The 16,303-nt window shown below is 50.0% G+C and overlaps 1 protein-coding gene across 12 annotated transcripts in view; it reads right to left on the bottom strand.

The window, feature by feature from the left end:
* AZIN2 (antizyme inhibitor 2) overlaps window positions 1-16,303 on the bottom strand; it is a 47,316-nt gene extending 31,013 nt beyond the window's left edge. For 7 of the 12 annotated variants that reach the window (XM_059377158.1, XM_059377160.1, XM_059377155.1 and 4 more), the window contains exons 1-3: window positions 5,598-5,703; window positions 4,506-4,688; window positions 2,797-2,970 (exon numbers count right to left, since the gene is read on the bottom strand). In XM_059377158.1, coding sequence (XP_059233141.1) covers window positions 2,797-2,970; window positions 4,506-4,688; window positions 5,598-5,609 — 369 coding nt within the window. In that variant the 5' untranslated portion in view covers window positions 5,610-5,703. Of the gene's footprint in view, window positions 1-2,796; window positions 2,971-4,505; window positions 4,689-5,380; window positions 5,737-14,994 lie in introns of those variants that run through there. The other 5 variants (XM_059377166.1, XM_059377157.1, XM_059377167.1 and 2 more) reach the window with 5 other exon arrangements.

The raw sequence follows: 16,303 nt of genomic DNA, 5'->3' as shown, positions 1-16,303 counted from the left end.
ATTATTCAAGTTAGAGGATCTTTTGAAAATATCTCTTACGATTTAATAGACTATAGTTGATATAGATTAAATACTAAGTCTTTGATTTCTATGTTGTTAATGCTATATTAAAACTATAAATGAACATAAAAATTATCATAAACTCTAAAAAACAAAACAAAACAAAACAAAAAAAGTTGGTAAGGAAGTTGGTAAGAGATTCCTCAGAGTAGTGAGAGTGGAAATGGGGGCGCATGGCTCAGATGTCGGGGTTAGAGGAAAGAGCCAGGTGCACACACACAAGCGGGTGTAGACAGCTCTGTTTGGCCATGGAGAGAGAGCACGGGACTGCGCAGGAGGTGGTGAAGAGTCCCTGGAAGGCTTTTTAAGACGGGAGGATGCTGATAGAGACAGCAAGAAAAGGCAGAATGGGGGCAGGGGAGATGACATTAGGTCCTTGTGAAGGTGGGTGGGTGGACGAGAGCCCCATGCAAGGCATGGCCTGTGCCATTGACCTATCCATGGCATAATTACACCCAGCCCACTGCTCACACCAGATCCTAGGTCAATGTTGGCCAGGGGCATGGTGATGTTAAGTGTAGCCACTAATGATGGCCAACCAGAAGAGGGCAGTCTTGGCCTTTCAAGAAAAGCTGTGCTTCCCAGAGCCACCTCTCAGTAAGTGGGATCATCTCAACTGCAGGGAGGGAGCCATGGCCCCCTCTCGGCCCTGGGGGTTAGCAAAGGCAATCTCCTCACCAGCTGGGGCCCAGCTCTGCCATCCCCTTCCCAAGGACATGGATAGATACAGCAAGAGCTGGAGACCCCACACTACCACTGGCCACACTACACACGTGGCCACTCCCTAGTGAGTCACTCACGTCCTGCGCCCCCTTCCTGGTCTGTTAACTGCTTTCTCACAGGGCTATTGTCAGAATAAGGGTAGTAATAATTACCTCACAGGGTTGTTGCAAGAATAAAATGAGATAACATACAGAAAACGCTTGGCAAAATGCCTGACAGGACAGAAGCCCTCAACAACAGAACGCACTTTTAACGTCCCTGTGGACTTCAAAGGCTAAGCCCTAACCCCCTCTAACTCTGCTCTTTGGAGGCCAGCTCTGAGGCCAGACGGTCAAGCACAGTGTCCCATCTCTCGGTTTCCAGATGCATAGGACCTGTCAGGGGGGTTGGCTCCTTTTCTTCACCCCTAGACCAAGAAGCCTGGAAAGGAGCCCCTTCCTCTTCTCCCAGAGCTGAACCCTGGCATGGCAGGCCTGCAGGGGGACGTCCGGGCTCTGCTACCAGCAAGCTGCGCACAGTTGGCCCCAGTCTCCTCCACTGTAGAATGGCGATCTCTCTCCTACTCTCCTCACAAGCTTGGCGCAAGACACGCATGAAGCTAGGTGTGCAAAGGAAGAGCTAATGCCAAGAGGTAGAGCTAATGCCAAGAGGTTTTGCGATGACGATAGGGAGAGAGACTCATCTATCACTCAGAGCATTAACATTGTCTTTGAGAAAAGACTTATTCTCACTCACCATCCCACCATGCTGCCCACCTCCTTCCCACCCAGAATCCCTCCACCCCTGTCACCCTGCCCAGGCTAGCTCTCCTCCTTTCTCCTCCAGGGTCCCTTTCTAGAATCCTCCTCCTCCTAACACCCAACCACACTGCCAGCCAGGATTTCAAACGAGTTCCCCTCAAAACAATCAATACTAACCATTAAAAAAACAACAGTAATGACAACCTCACAAAGCAACGCCCACCAGGTTTGTTCTCACCTCAGGGCCTTTACACTTGCTGTTCCCTCTGCCTGGAAGCACATCCCCTAGTTAACCACCTGGCTGGATCCTTTGCTTCCTTTGGGTCCGTATTTAAATTTCAGCAAAGCCTTCTCTGGCCAAGCTCCATGAAAGTACAATCTTCCTTCCTAACATTCCCTACTTCCCTTCCCCACTTTAACTTTCTCGCTAGCAATGACCACCTAAAACAACATAGATTTTCATCGTTTCACTTGTTTGTTTTTTAGAAAGCAAGTCCCATGAAAAAGGGCCGTTTTTGTTTGGTTTGGTTTGTTCACTTGCTAAATCCCCGCCTGAAATGTGCCCTCTGGTAGGTGCTCAAAAAAGGTTTGCTGAATGACTAAATGTGTCCAGAGCGGTACTCTGAGAAACTTTATACGCTTGAAGGCTGTCATCAGCTAAGGACAGGGAGAAAAGAGATGAGCAAAGAGTTCAACCCCCAGACGACAGAGCCTGTCTTACTCAACACTGGATTGCCAGCCCTAGTTACACACTGACCCGCACACTGCAGCCCGATGACAGGGAACGACACTAAGTAAGCAGAGTAAATCTAGAGAGAGCAGGCGGGGAATTCAGACAACAGTAGTCATCTCATTAGAAAGGCAGCAAAATTGGCAACACAACAGAATTCTCAAAGGACTAGTTGAGAAAAGGTACTGCCACACATTACTAAGACTATAAAAGAAAAAAAAAATGATAAGAAGGTATTTTTGTTTTGTTTTGTCTTGTTTTAATTAGAGGGATACCATGCAGAGCTCTAAGCCAAGAAGCCTGAAAATCTCCATGAATAAGGTGACTCACCTACACACACACACACACACACACACACGGGTTCCCATTGAGAACTTCCATGCTTGTTTCTCCCTGTTGAAGGGATGCTTCAAGCCCTCTTCCAAGTGGGTGGCCTGTCCCAGGGGGTAGGGGCCAATGGCAGCACTCCAGCCTCCTGTGTGCTGACCCGGCAGCAAGGGTCAGTAAGCAGTGGGGTTGGGGTGGGGGAGGATAGGGGCTCACCTTGTTGGCACAGCTGAAGCCCAGCCCCAGCTCAGCCAGGACCTTCAGCACACCTGGGCTGCTGTTGCACTTGACCGTGTAAAAGGGCCGGACTCGGGGCAGGCACTTCAGGAAGCAGAAGTGCTTCCTCACCACAGCACCCAGGTCGGCCACGAAGAAGGCAGCAACATCACCCTGTGCAAGAAGAGTGAATGTGAGACCCCCCTGCTTAGCTCCCTCCTGGTGCGTGCCATCTGCCATCCTCCCGGGGAACCTGACCCAGGCCCCACTCTGGCCACCAAGCCGCCCGGCTCTACCTCTTCCGGTCTCTGCAGAGAAGGCCGACTGCACTGGGGGTTCTGGGATCTGGCTCAAGTCCCCTTTTCCCCTCACTGCAGCTCCAGCCCCAGCTCCACACCTTCCGAGCTCTCGTTCCCATCATGCCCTTGGCGCAGAATACCCTTGCCCCCACTTGGATCTGGCAAATTCCCAGTCTACCTTCAAGATTCCCCTCACAGGCTACCTCCCCCGAAACAATAACGCCAAAGTGGCTCTCGCTGCATGTAACACATGCTTTCAAAGTATCAGAGCTGTATATACATTCGTTTTCTCCAGAAAAAGATAGATTCTTTGCAGGCCAAAGCCAAAGCCTGCAGCCCATGGCTTTCCACATGTAGGTGCCCACTGAAGCCTTGCATGAGTCCCACCTCCACTGCGACCCCTGCCTCTGAGCAATGGGTCACCACAGATTTGTTGAGGGCAAAACCTGTACGAGATTCCAGGTGAGAAAGCATTTACTTCAGCCCTCCCTGGAACAGTTTCCCTTTTACGCTACACTTTTTTACTGAAGCCCACTTGGTGTCTGGCGTGATGCTAAGGGACACAGGTGACCAGACAGGGCTCTGGCCCTGAAGGCGCTTGGGTCTTGAAGGCAACCAACCCTCTGAGCGAGGACAGGTCCGTTCAATAAATGTTCTCCCGGAGCTTCTCCACAATGCGGTGGAGGCCACAGAGAAGAGGAAATACAAAATCGGCCCGGGAGATTAGGACAAAGTGACACTGATGAGTAATGAGGAAGGACGGAAACAGGTAAGAGTGAGACAGCCTGGGAGAAAGGCATTCCAGGCAGAGAGAACAGCCTGGGCCGAGGGGCGATAACAGCACACAGCGGCATCAGTAAGCAACAGTGGTGCGGCTGGGATCAAGCAGGATCCGCTCTGGGCAAAGCCGGGCGGGTGCGGGGCTCCAAAGGCAGAACTCTGGCTTCACCTTGCAAGCAGTTGGGGACCACCCAACAATTCTGAGTTTGAGCATGGCTGTGATGGGGTTGGGGGGTGGCTAGTGAGAGGAGGCAGGGAGATTAGTGGGCCCCTAGAGAGATGAGGTCTGAACTACAAAGCCAGGGCCCAGCAGAGCACCCCCGGGGGCAGGCTGGTGGTATAATGAGCTTGGTGGTGCCCTGGGGCGGGGGGGGGGGGGGGGGCGGGGCGGGCCCCCCCGTTTCTGCCCTAGAGGGCGGGGTAGATGGTGGTGGTGCTGTTCATCAGGGCAGGGCAGGCAGGAAGGACAAAGTTTGGGGCAAAAACAAGGAAATGGGGGTCAAATGAGCCCATCTCGGGCAACAGCAAAGACTGAATGCCAAATATGAAGGAAGATGAGGACCCAAGGAGTCCTTCCAAGAAAGGCCGGCATGGGGAATAAGAGACCCAACCCAACTCCCCATCCCTCACCGCGGTGGCCTGTGAGGCCCCCAGAGTGAGCTCCTCCAACAGGTCTCGGGTGCTGAAGCCCTCCTCCACCATCACAAAGTCTGTTTCGCTCAAGTAGCCAGCCATGCCGAGGAGGAGGAGCCGTTTCGGGCTGGATGGAGCCGCTGCCCCGCCGCCCCGCTGCCTTAGAAAGTATGCAACACACTGCAGGGGAAGAGGGAGTAAAGTGAGTGGGCTCGCTGGAGGGCTGCCCTCCACTGTCCCTCTGACCTCCCCAAGCCGGGGGCTCCAGTCCTGTCACAACCCACCACCAGCTCAAGTCTGGAGAGCTTAGGCCTCCTGGGAAGGGTGGGGACGACCAGGAATCCCGGACTGGGACAAGGCATAACATGCCTAGATGTCACTGCCTCTCTGACCCTCAGTTTTCCCATCTGTAAAACGGATGGATCATTTTAGAGATCCTTTCTAGTTATGAAATTCGGGTTTTAGCAAAAAGGGAAAGGAGAGGGAGCAGGAAAGCCAAGAAGCTCAGGTGGGGAAGTTTTCAAGGGACCCCCCCAGTTTTGACCACCCCAACTAAAGAGACTGGGGGTGGCCCCACTAAGGAGTGGCCCCACTAAGGAGTCTCAGCCCCAGAACAGGAGCTTAGGTTCGAGTCCCCCCTCAGCTCCGTGACCTTGGCTATGCCCTGTCACCTCTCCGAGCCTCAGTTTCACCGTTTGTAAATGGGGGGGTGGGGGGGCTGGCGGGCAGGTCCTGACGTGCCAGGATTCTAAGCGTGCATGGGGCCACATGGTGGGTAGAGGTCGCGGGCTCCTGGGCGGGAACCGAAACCTGAGGTTCTGCCCGGGAGAGCCCTCCCGAGTGCACGGCCAAGGACCCGCCCCCCACATCACCTTACCAAGCCCCGTCCTCCTTCGCGGGGGCCAGAGCCAGGCGCGCTGCTAGGGGGGGTCGCCGGTGACCTCGAAACTTGTGCAACACCCCAAGGAGGAGTGGCAGTTGCGGAGCCGAGGCCCCTGCTGAGAGGAGGCAAGGGGGCCGGGGGCAGGTCAGCACTGGAGCCGAGGGCGTCCGCCCCCGGAGGCTCCCCGAGCCACTCCCCGCACTCGCCTTAAAACGCATTTACACGGCTTCGGCCCATAGGTCTCCCCAGCGAGTGAATCGGATCCTCGGCGCCTCCGCTCGCCCGCTCCCCCCGGCTCGGGCCCCGCGGCCTGCGCCCCGCCCGCCCAGCAGCCACCGACCCCACACCCCGCCTGCCCCTGCCGCCTGCTTATATAAGCCCCGCCCAATCCCCGCCCCTGACGCCCAGGCCCCGCCCCTCTCGGCCCCCTCCGTAGCCCGGGCAACCGGGTGCCGCCATCCCATTGGTCGATTCCGACATAAAGCATTCAGCTCTGCTACCCTGCTCCGCAAACCTGAGTAAGCGTCAATCCTCCCAGCCGGGCTGCACAGCTACCCCACACTGGGAAGTGGGAACTGCAGAGCCGCCACCTCAGAATCCGGAGCGCCTACACGCTGGGAAGCTTAGGTCCTGGATCATGGATCTTAGCGAGCGGGCAGGAAGCCAGGAGGTTATCTATTTGCTCTGGGAAATCTTCTCTGACTACCTCCTCTTGCGGGTGCCTCTCTCCTCTCCTCTTGGTGATCTCCTCATTTTATCCCTCAAAGCCTAGGTCAAATGTCATCTCCTTGTGTTACTTTTCTAATAAAATCCTTCTTAATTACCTCTCCCAGCATCTTCTCTGATTCCTCCAACTCAAAACCCAGCTTCAAAAACGTGACTTTCCCAGCTCAGGGCAATCGCTGCCTTCATCCCACCTTCTGAATCTGGCAAACTCCTACTCACTTTCAAATAAAATGTCTCCTCCAAGATGCATTCTCTGACTTCCTCTCAACTCAATGCATTTTTTTTTCCCTCTTCTACACCTGGCAAACTCCTGCTCACCTATCAAAATACAGTATAATGTGACCTTCCCTGTTGAGCGTCTATGACTTTCCTTGGCTGGAGGGACAATGGAACTCACAGCGGTTATATCTGTGTACACTCCTCACTCATCTGGCTCTTGTTACCTAGAGCATGAGAATCCTATTGTTGTTTTACACTTCTTGCTTGGTTACACTTCCCAGCTATTGTGTGATCTCCCAAGGGCAGGAAATGAGGGCCTGACTCCTCAAAAAGTATCCAGTGCCTGCTGTAAACAAGCGTGCCAAAGACGATTCAGTATCTGTGTTATTCAAAAACTGCTTCCAAAGTCCATCTGAAACAGTGATTGTACAAGTATAGCCAGGACATTCTTTTTTTTTTTTTTTAAGATTTTTTTTTATTTATTTGTCAGAGAGAGAGAGAGGGAGAGCGAGCGAGCACAGGCAGACAGAATGGCAGGCAGAGGCAGAGGGAGAAGCAGGCTCCCCGCCGAGCAAGGAGCCTGATGTGGGACTCGAACCCAGGACGCTGGGATCATGACCTGAGCCGAAGGCAGCTGCTTAACCAACTGAGCCACCCAGGCGTCCCTAGCCAGGACATTCTTATGAAGGAAAGAAGGGGGCACCTGGGTGGCTCAGTGGTTTAAAGCGTCTGCCTTCAGCTCCGGTCATGTTCCAAGGGTCCTGAGATCAAGCCCTGCATCGAGCCCTGCATCAGGCCCTCTGCTCAGCAGGGAGCCTGCTTCCCTTCCTCTTTCTGCCTGCCTCTCTGCCTACATATGATCTCTGTCTGTCAAATAAATAAATAAAATCTTTAAAAAAAAAAAAAAAGGAAGGAAGGAAGGAAGGGAAAGAAAAGGAAAGGTAAGGAAAAAAAGGAAAAGAAAAGAAAAAAAGAGAGGACTTCTTAGACCAGATATCAAAATATTTTATAAGCTATAGTCTTTAAAACATGTTGCTGAGCAGGAAGAGACAGCAGAACAGAACGGAGTCTAGAACAGTCTCATGCAGATTGTAGAATCTGATAGGTAATGGCAGCATTTCCAATCCGTGGGGCCAAAGGGCTCTTTGGTCTAACATACGTGTGTTTATGTTCTCTGTCGGACTGTAGGCTTCTTGAAAGCCAGAGGCACTTCCTGTCCTGCTTCAGTACCTCCCTAGGGCATCATGCACAACCTAATTGGAAGGCATACATATGGTGTAGACCGTGGGAGTATGGAGGAGCCATTTTCTGCTCCCTACCCAGCCTGACCACATGACTGCTGAGTATCCTTGGTTGGGTCATTCTGCTTCGACCAAGGTTCCCTTTGCCTAGCTTGGTTTCCCCACTGTGAACTGAGAGGGTTCAAACTGAGTGAGTACTCTAGGCCCTTCTGCCTGGAACCGTCTTGCTCTCTATGCATTGCAGCAGCCTTTCAGGGGCACTCCTCTTGACAGGATGGGTCATCGGCAGGTCCTTGCAGGTCTGTGCTCTGAGAGATTTGTAGTCATTTGCACCGTAAGATGAATTAGTGACTGAGGTCTTCCTGAGACTAAGCATCCAACTTAGCTATGGCAGAAACCTCAAAAGGAGCCCTCAAGAAAAGGTGACAGCAAGAGAAGGGTATGGACACTCCAACAAACTGGCTCTATTTTGTTTTAATTATTCATTGAGCTGGCTGTATTTGGATGCCATGGTCTAAGTCTGCCTCATAGCTCTTGTCATCACCTGGTACATGGTTAAGTGCACAGTGGGCCCATTCAGTCTTCTTACTGAATGAATCAAAAAAGGTAAGAAGGAACAAGCCCGAATCCACCCTATCCATTTGTAATTTGTCACGGGTTAGTAGTCAGAGCAGAAAAATCTGTATCCCTGGGCTGGATACAGATAAGCTGTAGATTTATCTTTTTCCCTCCTGGGTATGTGATGTCACTGAATCTCCATGACAACCCTATGTCATAGGGGCTATAATTGTTCGCATTTTATAGATGACGAATCTGAAAACTCAGAGAGGTTCGGTAACCTGCCCAGGGTTACATCACGAGTAAAGGGGGAGCCCGGATTTAAACCCATCCATCCCAATTCAGCCTTTATGCTTTCCTGCCAACCAGTGCCTGAGCATTTGGGCCCCAGGTCACCAAACATCACCCAGTCATCCTGCTGGCATCCAGATGAGAGGCTGGTTGCTCCTCTTCTGCCAGGCTCCTGTACCACTATTATCCCTGCACAGCCCTCAGAAACATGTTGCTGAAGCAGGACAAAGAGCCTCTCTTCTCTGGCCAGGATCATGTCAGTCAATTTCAACCCATTCCTCCTAAACCAATCATAATTATAGTCACAACCACAGCAGAAATAAAAATGCCTTACATGTGTTGAGAACTGGAGAGTTTACAAAATACTTTCTGGTTCATCATTTTATGCAGGGTTCCCAATGCTTCATGGGATTGGACCTTAGTTCAATTTAGGCTTGGCTGAGGAAAATAAGAGGACAAAACTCCCAAAGCAGGATGTCTGGGTGGCTTAGTTGGTTAAGCATCTGCCTTCAGCTCAGGACATGATCCCAGAGTCCTGGGATCAAGTTCAGCATGGGGTGGGGGGCGTCCCTGCTCAGCAAGGAGCCTGCTTCTCCCTCTGCCTGCTGCTCCCCCTGCTTGTGCTCACTCTCTCTCTCTTCCTGACAAAGAAATAAATAAAATCTTTAAAAAAAATTTCTCGAGACCATGAACAAACACAGGTCTGTTCTGCTATACAACGTTGGAGGTGGGCAGTCAAGTCTGGTGTGGCAGCTCCACAAGGTCATCAGGAACCAAGGCTCCTCCCCTCTTCTAACTCTGCCATCCTCATCTCCTGGCTTCTGGCTTCATCGCCCAAAATGGCTGCAGGAGCATTGCCAGAGCTAACATTTAACCAGTAAGACCAACTGATCGGTGCCCATCTCCCTGTGATTGTTCCCAACGTTAAGGACAAGCGCTGGATGGTGCGGTCACCAGGAAAGCTAGCTCCGGTTGCCATCACCAAATCGCACATTTATTAACTTCCTAGGGCTGCTGTACCAAAGTACCAAAGACTGGGTGGCTTAAGACAACCAACATTTGTTGTCACAGTTCTGGAGGCCGGAAGTCCCAAATCAAGGTGTGCCAAATGGGCCGTGCCCTGCTCTCTCTCTGATGGTCCTAGGGGAGACTCTTCCCCTGCTCGCACAACTGTCTTCTCACTGTGCTTCTTCACACCATCTTCCTGTGTCTGTATCTGATTCTGTGTCCAAATTTCCCGTTTTAATAAGGACTCCAGTCATATTGGGTAAGGACCCACCCAAATGACCTCATTTTAACTTGATTTACTTATGTAAAGACCTTATTTTCTTTCTTTTTTTTTTTAAGATTTCATTTAAAAAATAATAATAAGATTTTATTTATTTGGGGCACCTGGGTGGCTCAATAGATTAAGTGTCTGCCTTTGACTCAGGTCGTGATCCCAGAGTCCTAGGAAGGAGTCCCACATTGGGCTCCCTGCCCAGCTGGGCATCTGCTTCTCTCTCTGCCCGTCCCCCCCATGCTCACTCTCTAACTCTTTTTTTCTCCCCCCAAAATAAATGAATAAATAAATAAATATTTTTTATTAAAAATTATTTTATAATTATTTATTATTATTTTTTTATTTTTTATTAAAAATATTTTATTTATTTAAGAGAAACAGAGCAAGAGGTAGAATACCGGCAGGGAGGAAGGGCCAGGGGAGAGGCAGAGGAAGAGGGAGACACAGGCTCCCCCCGGCTGAGCAGGGAGCCTGATGGACTGGATCCCAGGACCCTGGGATCATGACCTAAGCCGAAGGCAGATACTTAACTGACTGGACCGCACAGGGGTCCCTATTAGTCCCATTTTACAAATGAGAAAATTGGGGTTAAATCCTTTGTCTAAGGTCACACAGCTAGTGAGTAATAGAGCTGGGACTTAACTCTGGTCTGGCAAACTTGATGCCTATAAGACAGGCCCTGGGAATGGGGCAGGAAGCCAGAACAAAGAAGATGAAGACCAGGTCAAGAGCAAACGACAGGAGACCCAAGAAAATCTGGAACTGAGAGTCAGATGCAAGCTGACCTGGCAGAAAGGGCACGAATGGCAAATTCCCAGGAGGCATCAGTGAGATGGAGACTTTGAAGCAACCAGAAGCTGGAAGCAGCCTTCGGCATCGCAAGAGCAGAACTGTCTTCAAGTTCGGGATGGAAACCAGTAATACCAGTAGCCACCATGGATTGAGCGTACTACAGGCCCCAGGCATGGTAGTATGCATTAATGATAACATGGCCAGAGTACTTGCCATCACGTGGCCTTGTTGTAAGATGGATATAACCCCTAACCTCACAGCCGCCTGATGCAGTGTGTGCCGTGGGTATTAGAGGGGAGGCAACACGAAGGAGAGGCTAATCTCAAGGACCCAAAACAAGCATGAGGCACCACCAGGCTACATACATTTCCTCCATCCTCACAACAAGGCCTGCAAAGTGAGAATTACTACCCTCATTTCACAGTGGAGGAATTTGAAACCCAGAGAGGCCAAGTGATTTTCCCAAGACCACACAGCAGGCAGACGGCAGAGTCTGGACTCCACCTCAAGGCTCTACAGTGAGGAAATTAGAACCATGGAGCCCAGGGTCATGTGGGAGCAGACGTTGGCCCCCATCCGTGGGAACCCAGAATTCTAGTTATGAGTGAGGTGTCCGTATCCCCTGACACAGAGGCAAGTGGGACAGAGGCCCAGGGCGAGGCACTGCGGAGGCGAGGTTCGAGTGTGGTGACTGCCTGTGGGATTATCGTCACACCCCTTCCCTAGACGAATGAGGTGCTGAGATGCTGAATTTGGTAGTTTGGATCTCTTTATGTTTATTTTCACTCTCTTTCAGGCTGAACAGAAATGTGAAAAAATAGTAATAGTGTGTGACAATTAAGGAATTCACACACCCTCTCTCAAGCCGGACCTGAGTCATTTCTGACAAATGTGATAGGAAAACAACAATAACCAAATAAAACTACTCAGGGGAAAATTCTTTCTCCAGCTGCCATCCCTGGAGCCACTGGGAGGGGATGGAAAATGCTGTGGCCTCTCCCACCTTCTCCAGCAGCTCTCAGATAGGAGCAGATGCCTCAGCTTCACCCCAGAGTTTCAGTTTCGGAAAGTCAGGAGAAGGCTTGACAATATGTATTCCTGACAAGTTCCCAGGGCATACTGAGGCTGCTGGCCCAGGGACCACACTTTGAGAACACCTGCTTCAGTGAACTTGAGGCACAGCCTGCAAAGAGGTCAAAGCTGAGTACTCTTCTTTTTTTCTTTTTTTTTCTTTTTTAAGATTTTATTTATTTATTTGACAGAGAGAGATCACAAGTAGACAGAGAAGCAGGCAGAGAGAGAGGAAGGGAAGCAGGCTCACTGATGAGCAGAGAGTCTGATGAGGGGCTCGATCCCAGGACCCTGAGATCATGACCTGAGCCGAAGGCAGCAGCTTAACCCACTGAGTCACCCAGGCACCCAAGGCTGAGTACTCTTAAAAGAAGGGCATCAGGTTCTCATCCCCAGCTGTAGAATGGGGCAAAAACCATCCTGGGCTGAACGGTTGTACCATCTCTAAACAACAAGAGAACACATTTCAGGGGTGGATAAGCTTAGGTCCACTTCCTGGCTGTATGACCTTGGCAAACTTACTTATCCTGCGTGAACCCTCCCTTTATTCATCTGTGACCTGGGCACAAGCATGCCTACCTCCTAGAACAGGTGTAAGGAATTCACGAGGATGTAAAAGCTTTTGCCTAGTGCCTGGCACATACATTCACAAATGCATTCTAAATGGTAGCAATTAATATTATTACCCCGAGCCAGGGGTACAGGAGGTCAGAAGAGAAAATCTGGAAATGTATCAGAAGGACCCTGCTGGGGCAGCGTGGGAGAAGCAGCTCCACAGGGAGCTTTGTCTGGGGACATGGGCTAAGGGACACCTACCAGGGGTCAGAGGCTCAGGGAGAGTCAGCCCAGTGTGAGTCAGCCCAAGAAATTGGAACCGAGGCCCATCATGCCAGCCTGACGCAAGCTGGGCCTCTTTCTAAATTACCGTAGTAGTCATGTTCTCCTCTGGAAAACTGCTCACTCACCCCCAGGCAGAGTGGAACCAGGCGGCCATGTCATACTTCAGGGCGCTCTGTTCCCCTCCCCGACTGCTGACTAAACATCCCCACATCCTTAGGCCTCCAGTGAACGCACCAATCAGAGACATGGAGACTGTGCTCAGGTGATAGGTCAGAGTCAGGGTCAATGGAATCTACTCTAGAGGGAGCCAAAGGCTTCTACTCACACCTCGAGTCTGGGAGATACTCTGGGTCCTTTGGGTAGGCTCCTTCACAGAGGTCACATAGCAGTCCTTGATGACATGGACACCAGGCTTCTTGCCCTTGAAAGGCACAGTGTCACTTCCTCTGCATTCTGTTGGCTAAAGTGGGTCATGGAGCTGTCCCAGATTCAGCGTGGGATGAGGCTGGTTCCTCGGGGCTGTCTTGGGAGCCTAGCTGCCCCAAAAGCCATCCAGTCTCTGTACTGCCCACTGCCCTGACTCTGAGTCGTGCTTGTCATCTCTAGCCTGGAGGTCTGCAATTATTTTCCAAGTAATCCCCCTGTACTACTCTTCCCTCCTGTCAATCTAGTCCCCACACAGCCCCCAGCATGTTATTAAAATGCAAATAATGTCAAAATGCAAATTAAGTCAGGGTCAGATTTCTCTGTTGCTAGTGGGATCAAGTCCCCTATCCTTGACAACACCTGAGAGGACCTCCGTGAGGGACCCAGCTCCAGCCTCCTCTCTGCCCAGCTCCTCACTCTCCCTGCCACCACCATGGCCACTGTCCCATAGCTCCTCCAAACCGCTTCGCCCATTCCTTTCCTGGGGCCTTCGTGTTTGCTGGCCCCTCTGCCTGGAACACTTTCCCACCTCTTCACCTGCCCCATTGCTACTCATCCTCTGGGTTTCTGCATAAATGTCCTTTCCTCAGAGAGGCTGTGCCCGACACCTGGAAGCAGTCAACACATTTTTTTGTTTTTGAGAGTAAGAAAAAATCCCACTCACACCGGCTCAAGCAAAAAGTAAATTTCTTTTTGCCTCATGCACCGAAGCCACTGGAGGGCAAAACGTTCAGGTGCAGACTTTACTTTGGGTCTCAGCTCTGCCTTCTTCAGGATTGGTTTCCTCCCCAGGTGGGCTCTTACCCCACCACCGGCCCTGGACCCCAGAATTGTCTCCTCAGCCCTGTCTTTGATTGGCCGGGCCTGGGTCTAGAGCTACTCCTCTCCCCCAGATAGGAGATGGAATCAATATGGAAGGAGACTGGGGAGAGGGTACTTCCCCAAAGGAAAAATAGGGTGTTGTTACCTAAAGAAGAGGGATGCAGGGGTGCCTGGGTGGCTCAGTGAGTTAAGCCTCTGCCTTGGGCTCAGGTTATGGTCTCAAGGTCCTGGGATCGAGCCCCGCATCGGGGCTCTCTGCTCAGCAGGGAGCCTGCTTCCCTTCCTCTCTCTCTCTCTCTCTGCCTGCCTCTCTGCCTACTTGTGATCTCTGTCAAATGAATAAATAAAATCTTTAAAAAAAAAAAAAAAAAGAAGAAGAGGGATGCATCCTAGGCCAGTAAAAACCACCAATGCACTCCCTTTCTCCCTTTGTGGGTACTCTGTTCACTTCATACATTCGGGCACTTTCTCTCTCTCTCTTTCTCTCTTTTTTAAGTAATTAAGTTATTTTTAAGTAATCTCTACACCCAGCATGATGCTTGAACTCACAACCCGGAGAGCAAGAGTCAGGCGCTCCACTGACAAAACCAGTGGGGTGCCCTTCGGGCAGTCTTGCCTTAGGATCCTCCCACAGGCTGCTCCCTCTTCCTAAGATGCTTTTCTTCTTCTTTTTTTAGGAATATAAATCCTTTAAGGCTCCTGGGTGCCTCAGTCAGTTCAGCATCTGCCTTTGCCTCAGGTTATGATCCCAAGGTCCTGGGATGGAGTCCCCACCAGGCTCCCTGCTCAGCGAGGATCCTGCTTCTCTCTCCCTCTGCTGCTTTCTCTCTTTCTCTCTCTCAGGCAAATAAATAAAATGAAATCTTTAAAAGAAAAAAAAAGAATAGAAATTTTTCAAAACAGTATTTTATTTTGAAAATTCATACAGAAAATTTCTAAAAATAATATATACCCTTCACCCAGATTCCCCAAATATTAACATTTTGACATTATTTGTATCTTTCTTTTTCTATGTGTACATGTATATTTATACAAGTGTGAATATACATGCATATTGTGTATCTATATCTATGTGTCCCTGTAATTTAATTTTCTGAACTGTGTGAGAGTAAATTGTAGACATAATTTCCCTTTACCCATAATACATCAGTGTGTGTTTTGCCAGGAATGTGCTTTGTCCGGATGTCCATATAACTCACTTGGATGTGGCACACCTCACCTTCTTCAAGTCTTTGATCCAAAGAAACCTCCTTGTCGCGAGCAAAACCCCTGCATCCCGCCAGGAGGTCGCAACGTGTAAAGAGGAGATAGAGAGATGGATATGATGTAACTCACTTGATCTTTATTGGGACGAGGTCCACACCACTATCGTGGCCCGGTCATGGTCCGCTGACGTTGTCACGGAGAAGGAGACGTCGCCTCACAATCTAGACAGAGAGGTCACCGCAGAAGTTGAGACTGAGAACCAGCAAGTGGTTGGCAACGAAACTGTCGGGGCGTCGGTAGCACCGGCGATGATGTCCTCCCGACAGGGAACTCGCTTCACCTCAGTCCAACCCGATGCCTCTTTATATACTGTGCTAAGTCTCCTTCATAAACATATTACATCACTTGTTTTCCTTATGCTTACACACCAAAAACATACACACGTCGTAAACATGTTTTGGTCTACGATATTTCGCACAAGTTAAAATATTTACAACTTGTTACTCCGCGCTAATCTTATCACTACACGCATATGGTCTAGGCTTACTTGCTATGTGGTATTTGCTATGAGGTTAGTTTGTTATCACTACACGCATATGGTCCAGGCTTACTTGTTATGTGGTTAGTTTGCAATTTGTTCCTGTTTTTCATTTAATAGGGGTTTGCACTTACTAAATATTATTTATTTATTCATTCATTTATTTATTACACTTTATTTATTAAAGGTTCGTACTCACTACACTCCTCAAGGAGGCTAACCCAATCCACCTTGAAAAGACATCAACCCACGCCCTCCATATGCAGTTTTCATTCTCAGGTCTTAGCCCCTCTTTAATTTTTCTTCTTTTACACCTTTCACTTTCTAGGTTAGTTGGAATTTATATATTGTCTATGTATTGTAAACTTTATAAGGACAAGGATCTTGTGTTCACTGAAATAACCCATGCTCCTAAAACAGTACTTAGCAGATAGCAGACCGTCAATAAATACTTAGGGAATTAACAAATGAATGAATGAATGAATGACTAGGGCAACCTAACATCACAGCAAATGAGTAACAGTGCTTTTCAGCAGGTCCTGCCACAAGCCAGGCGCTGTTCTCAGAGATGTTCTGTGATGTCCACTGGGGCTGCTGAGGCTCTCAGTGGGACCATCTGTGATGCTGGTTCCATAGCCCCTGGCCATTGTAGACTTGACCCAAGACAAAATTAGCAAATCTCAATTTTGCCATTGTTACCTTTGACTTCCCTTTTTCTCTCATTCCCCTCCCCCAAAGCCATTACCCTGTTATGCTTCTCCCACAAGGTGACAATTCCCCTCTGTGTGACAGAGGCAGGGCAGTACAGTAGAAAGAGCCCTGGGCTGCTGGAGTCCTTGGAAGAGTCGCTTCCCTTTCTGGATCTCAGTCCCCTGCTCTCCGTGATTCCCGTGATCTCTG

This window comes from Mustela nigripes, chromosome 14, assembly GCF_022355385.1.
Source record: "Mustela nigripes isolate SB6536 chromosome 14, MUSNIG.SB6536, whole genome shotgun sequence".
In the NCBI taxonomy this organism is placed as follows: domain Eukaryota; kingdom Metazoa; phylum Chordata; class Mammalia; order Carnivora; family Mustelidae; genus Mustela; species Mustela nigripes.
The sequence above is the reverse complement of the archived record's forward strand: the minus strand, read 5'-3'. Positions and strand labels throughout refer to the sequence as shown.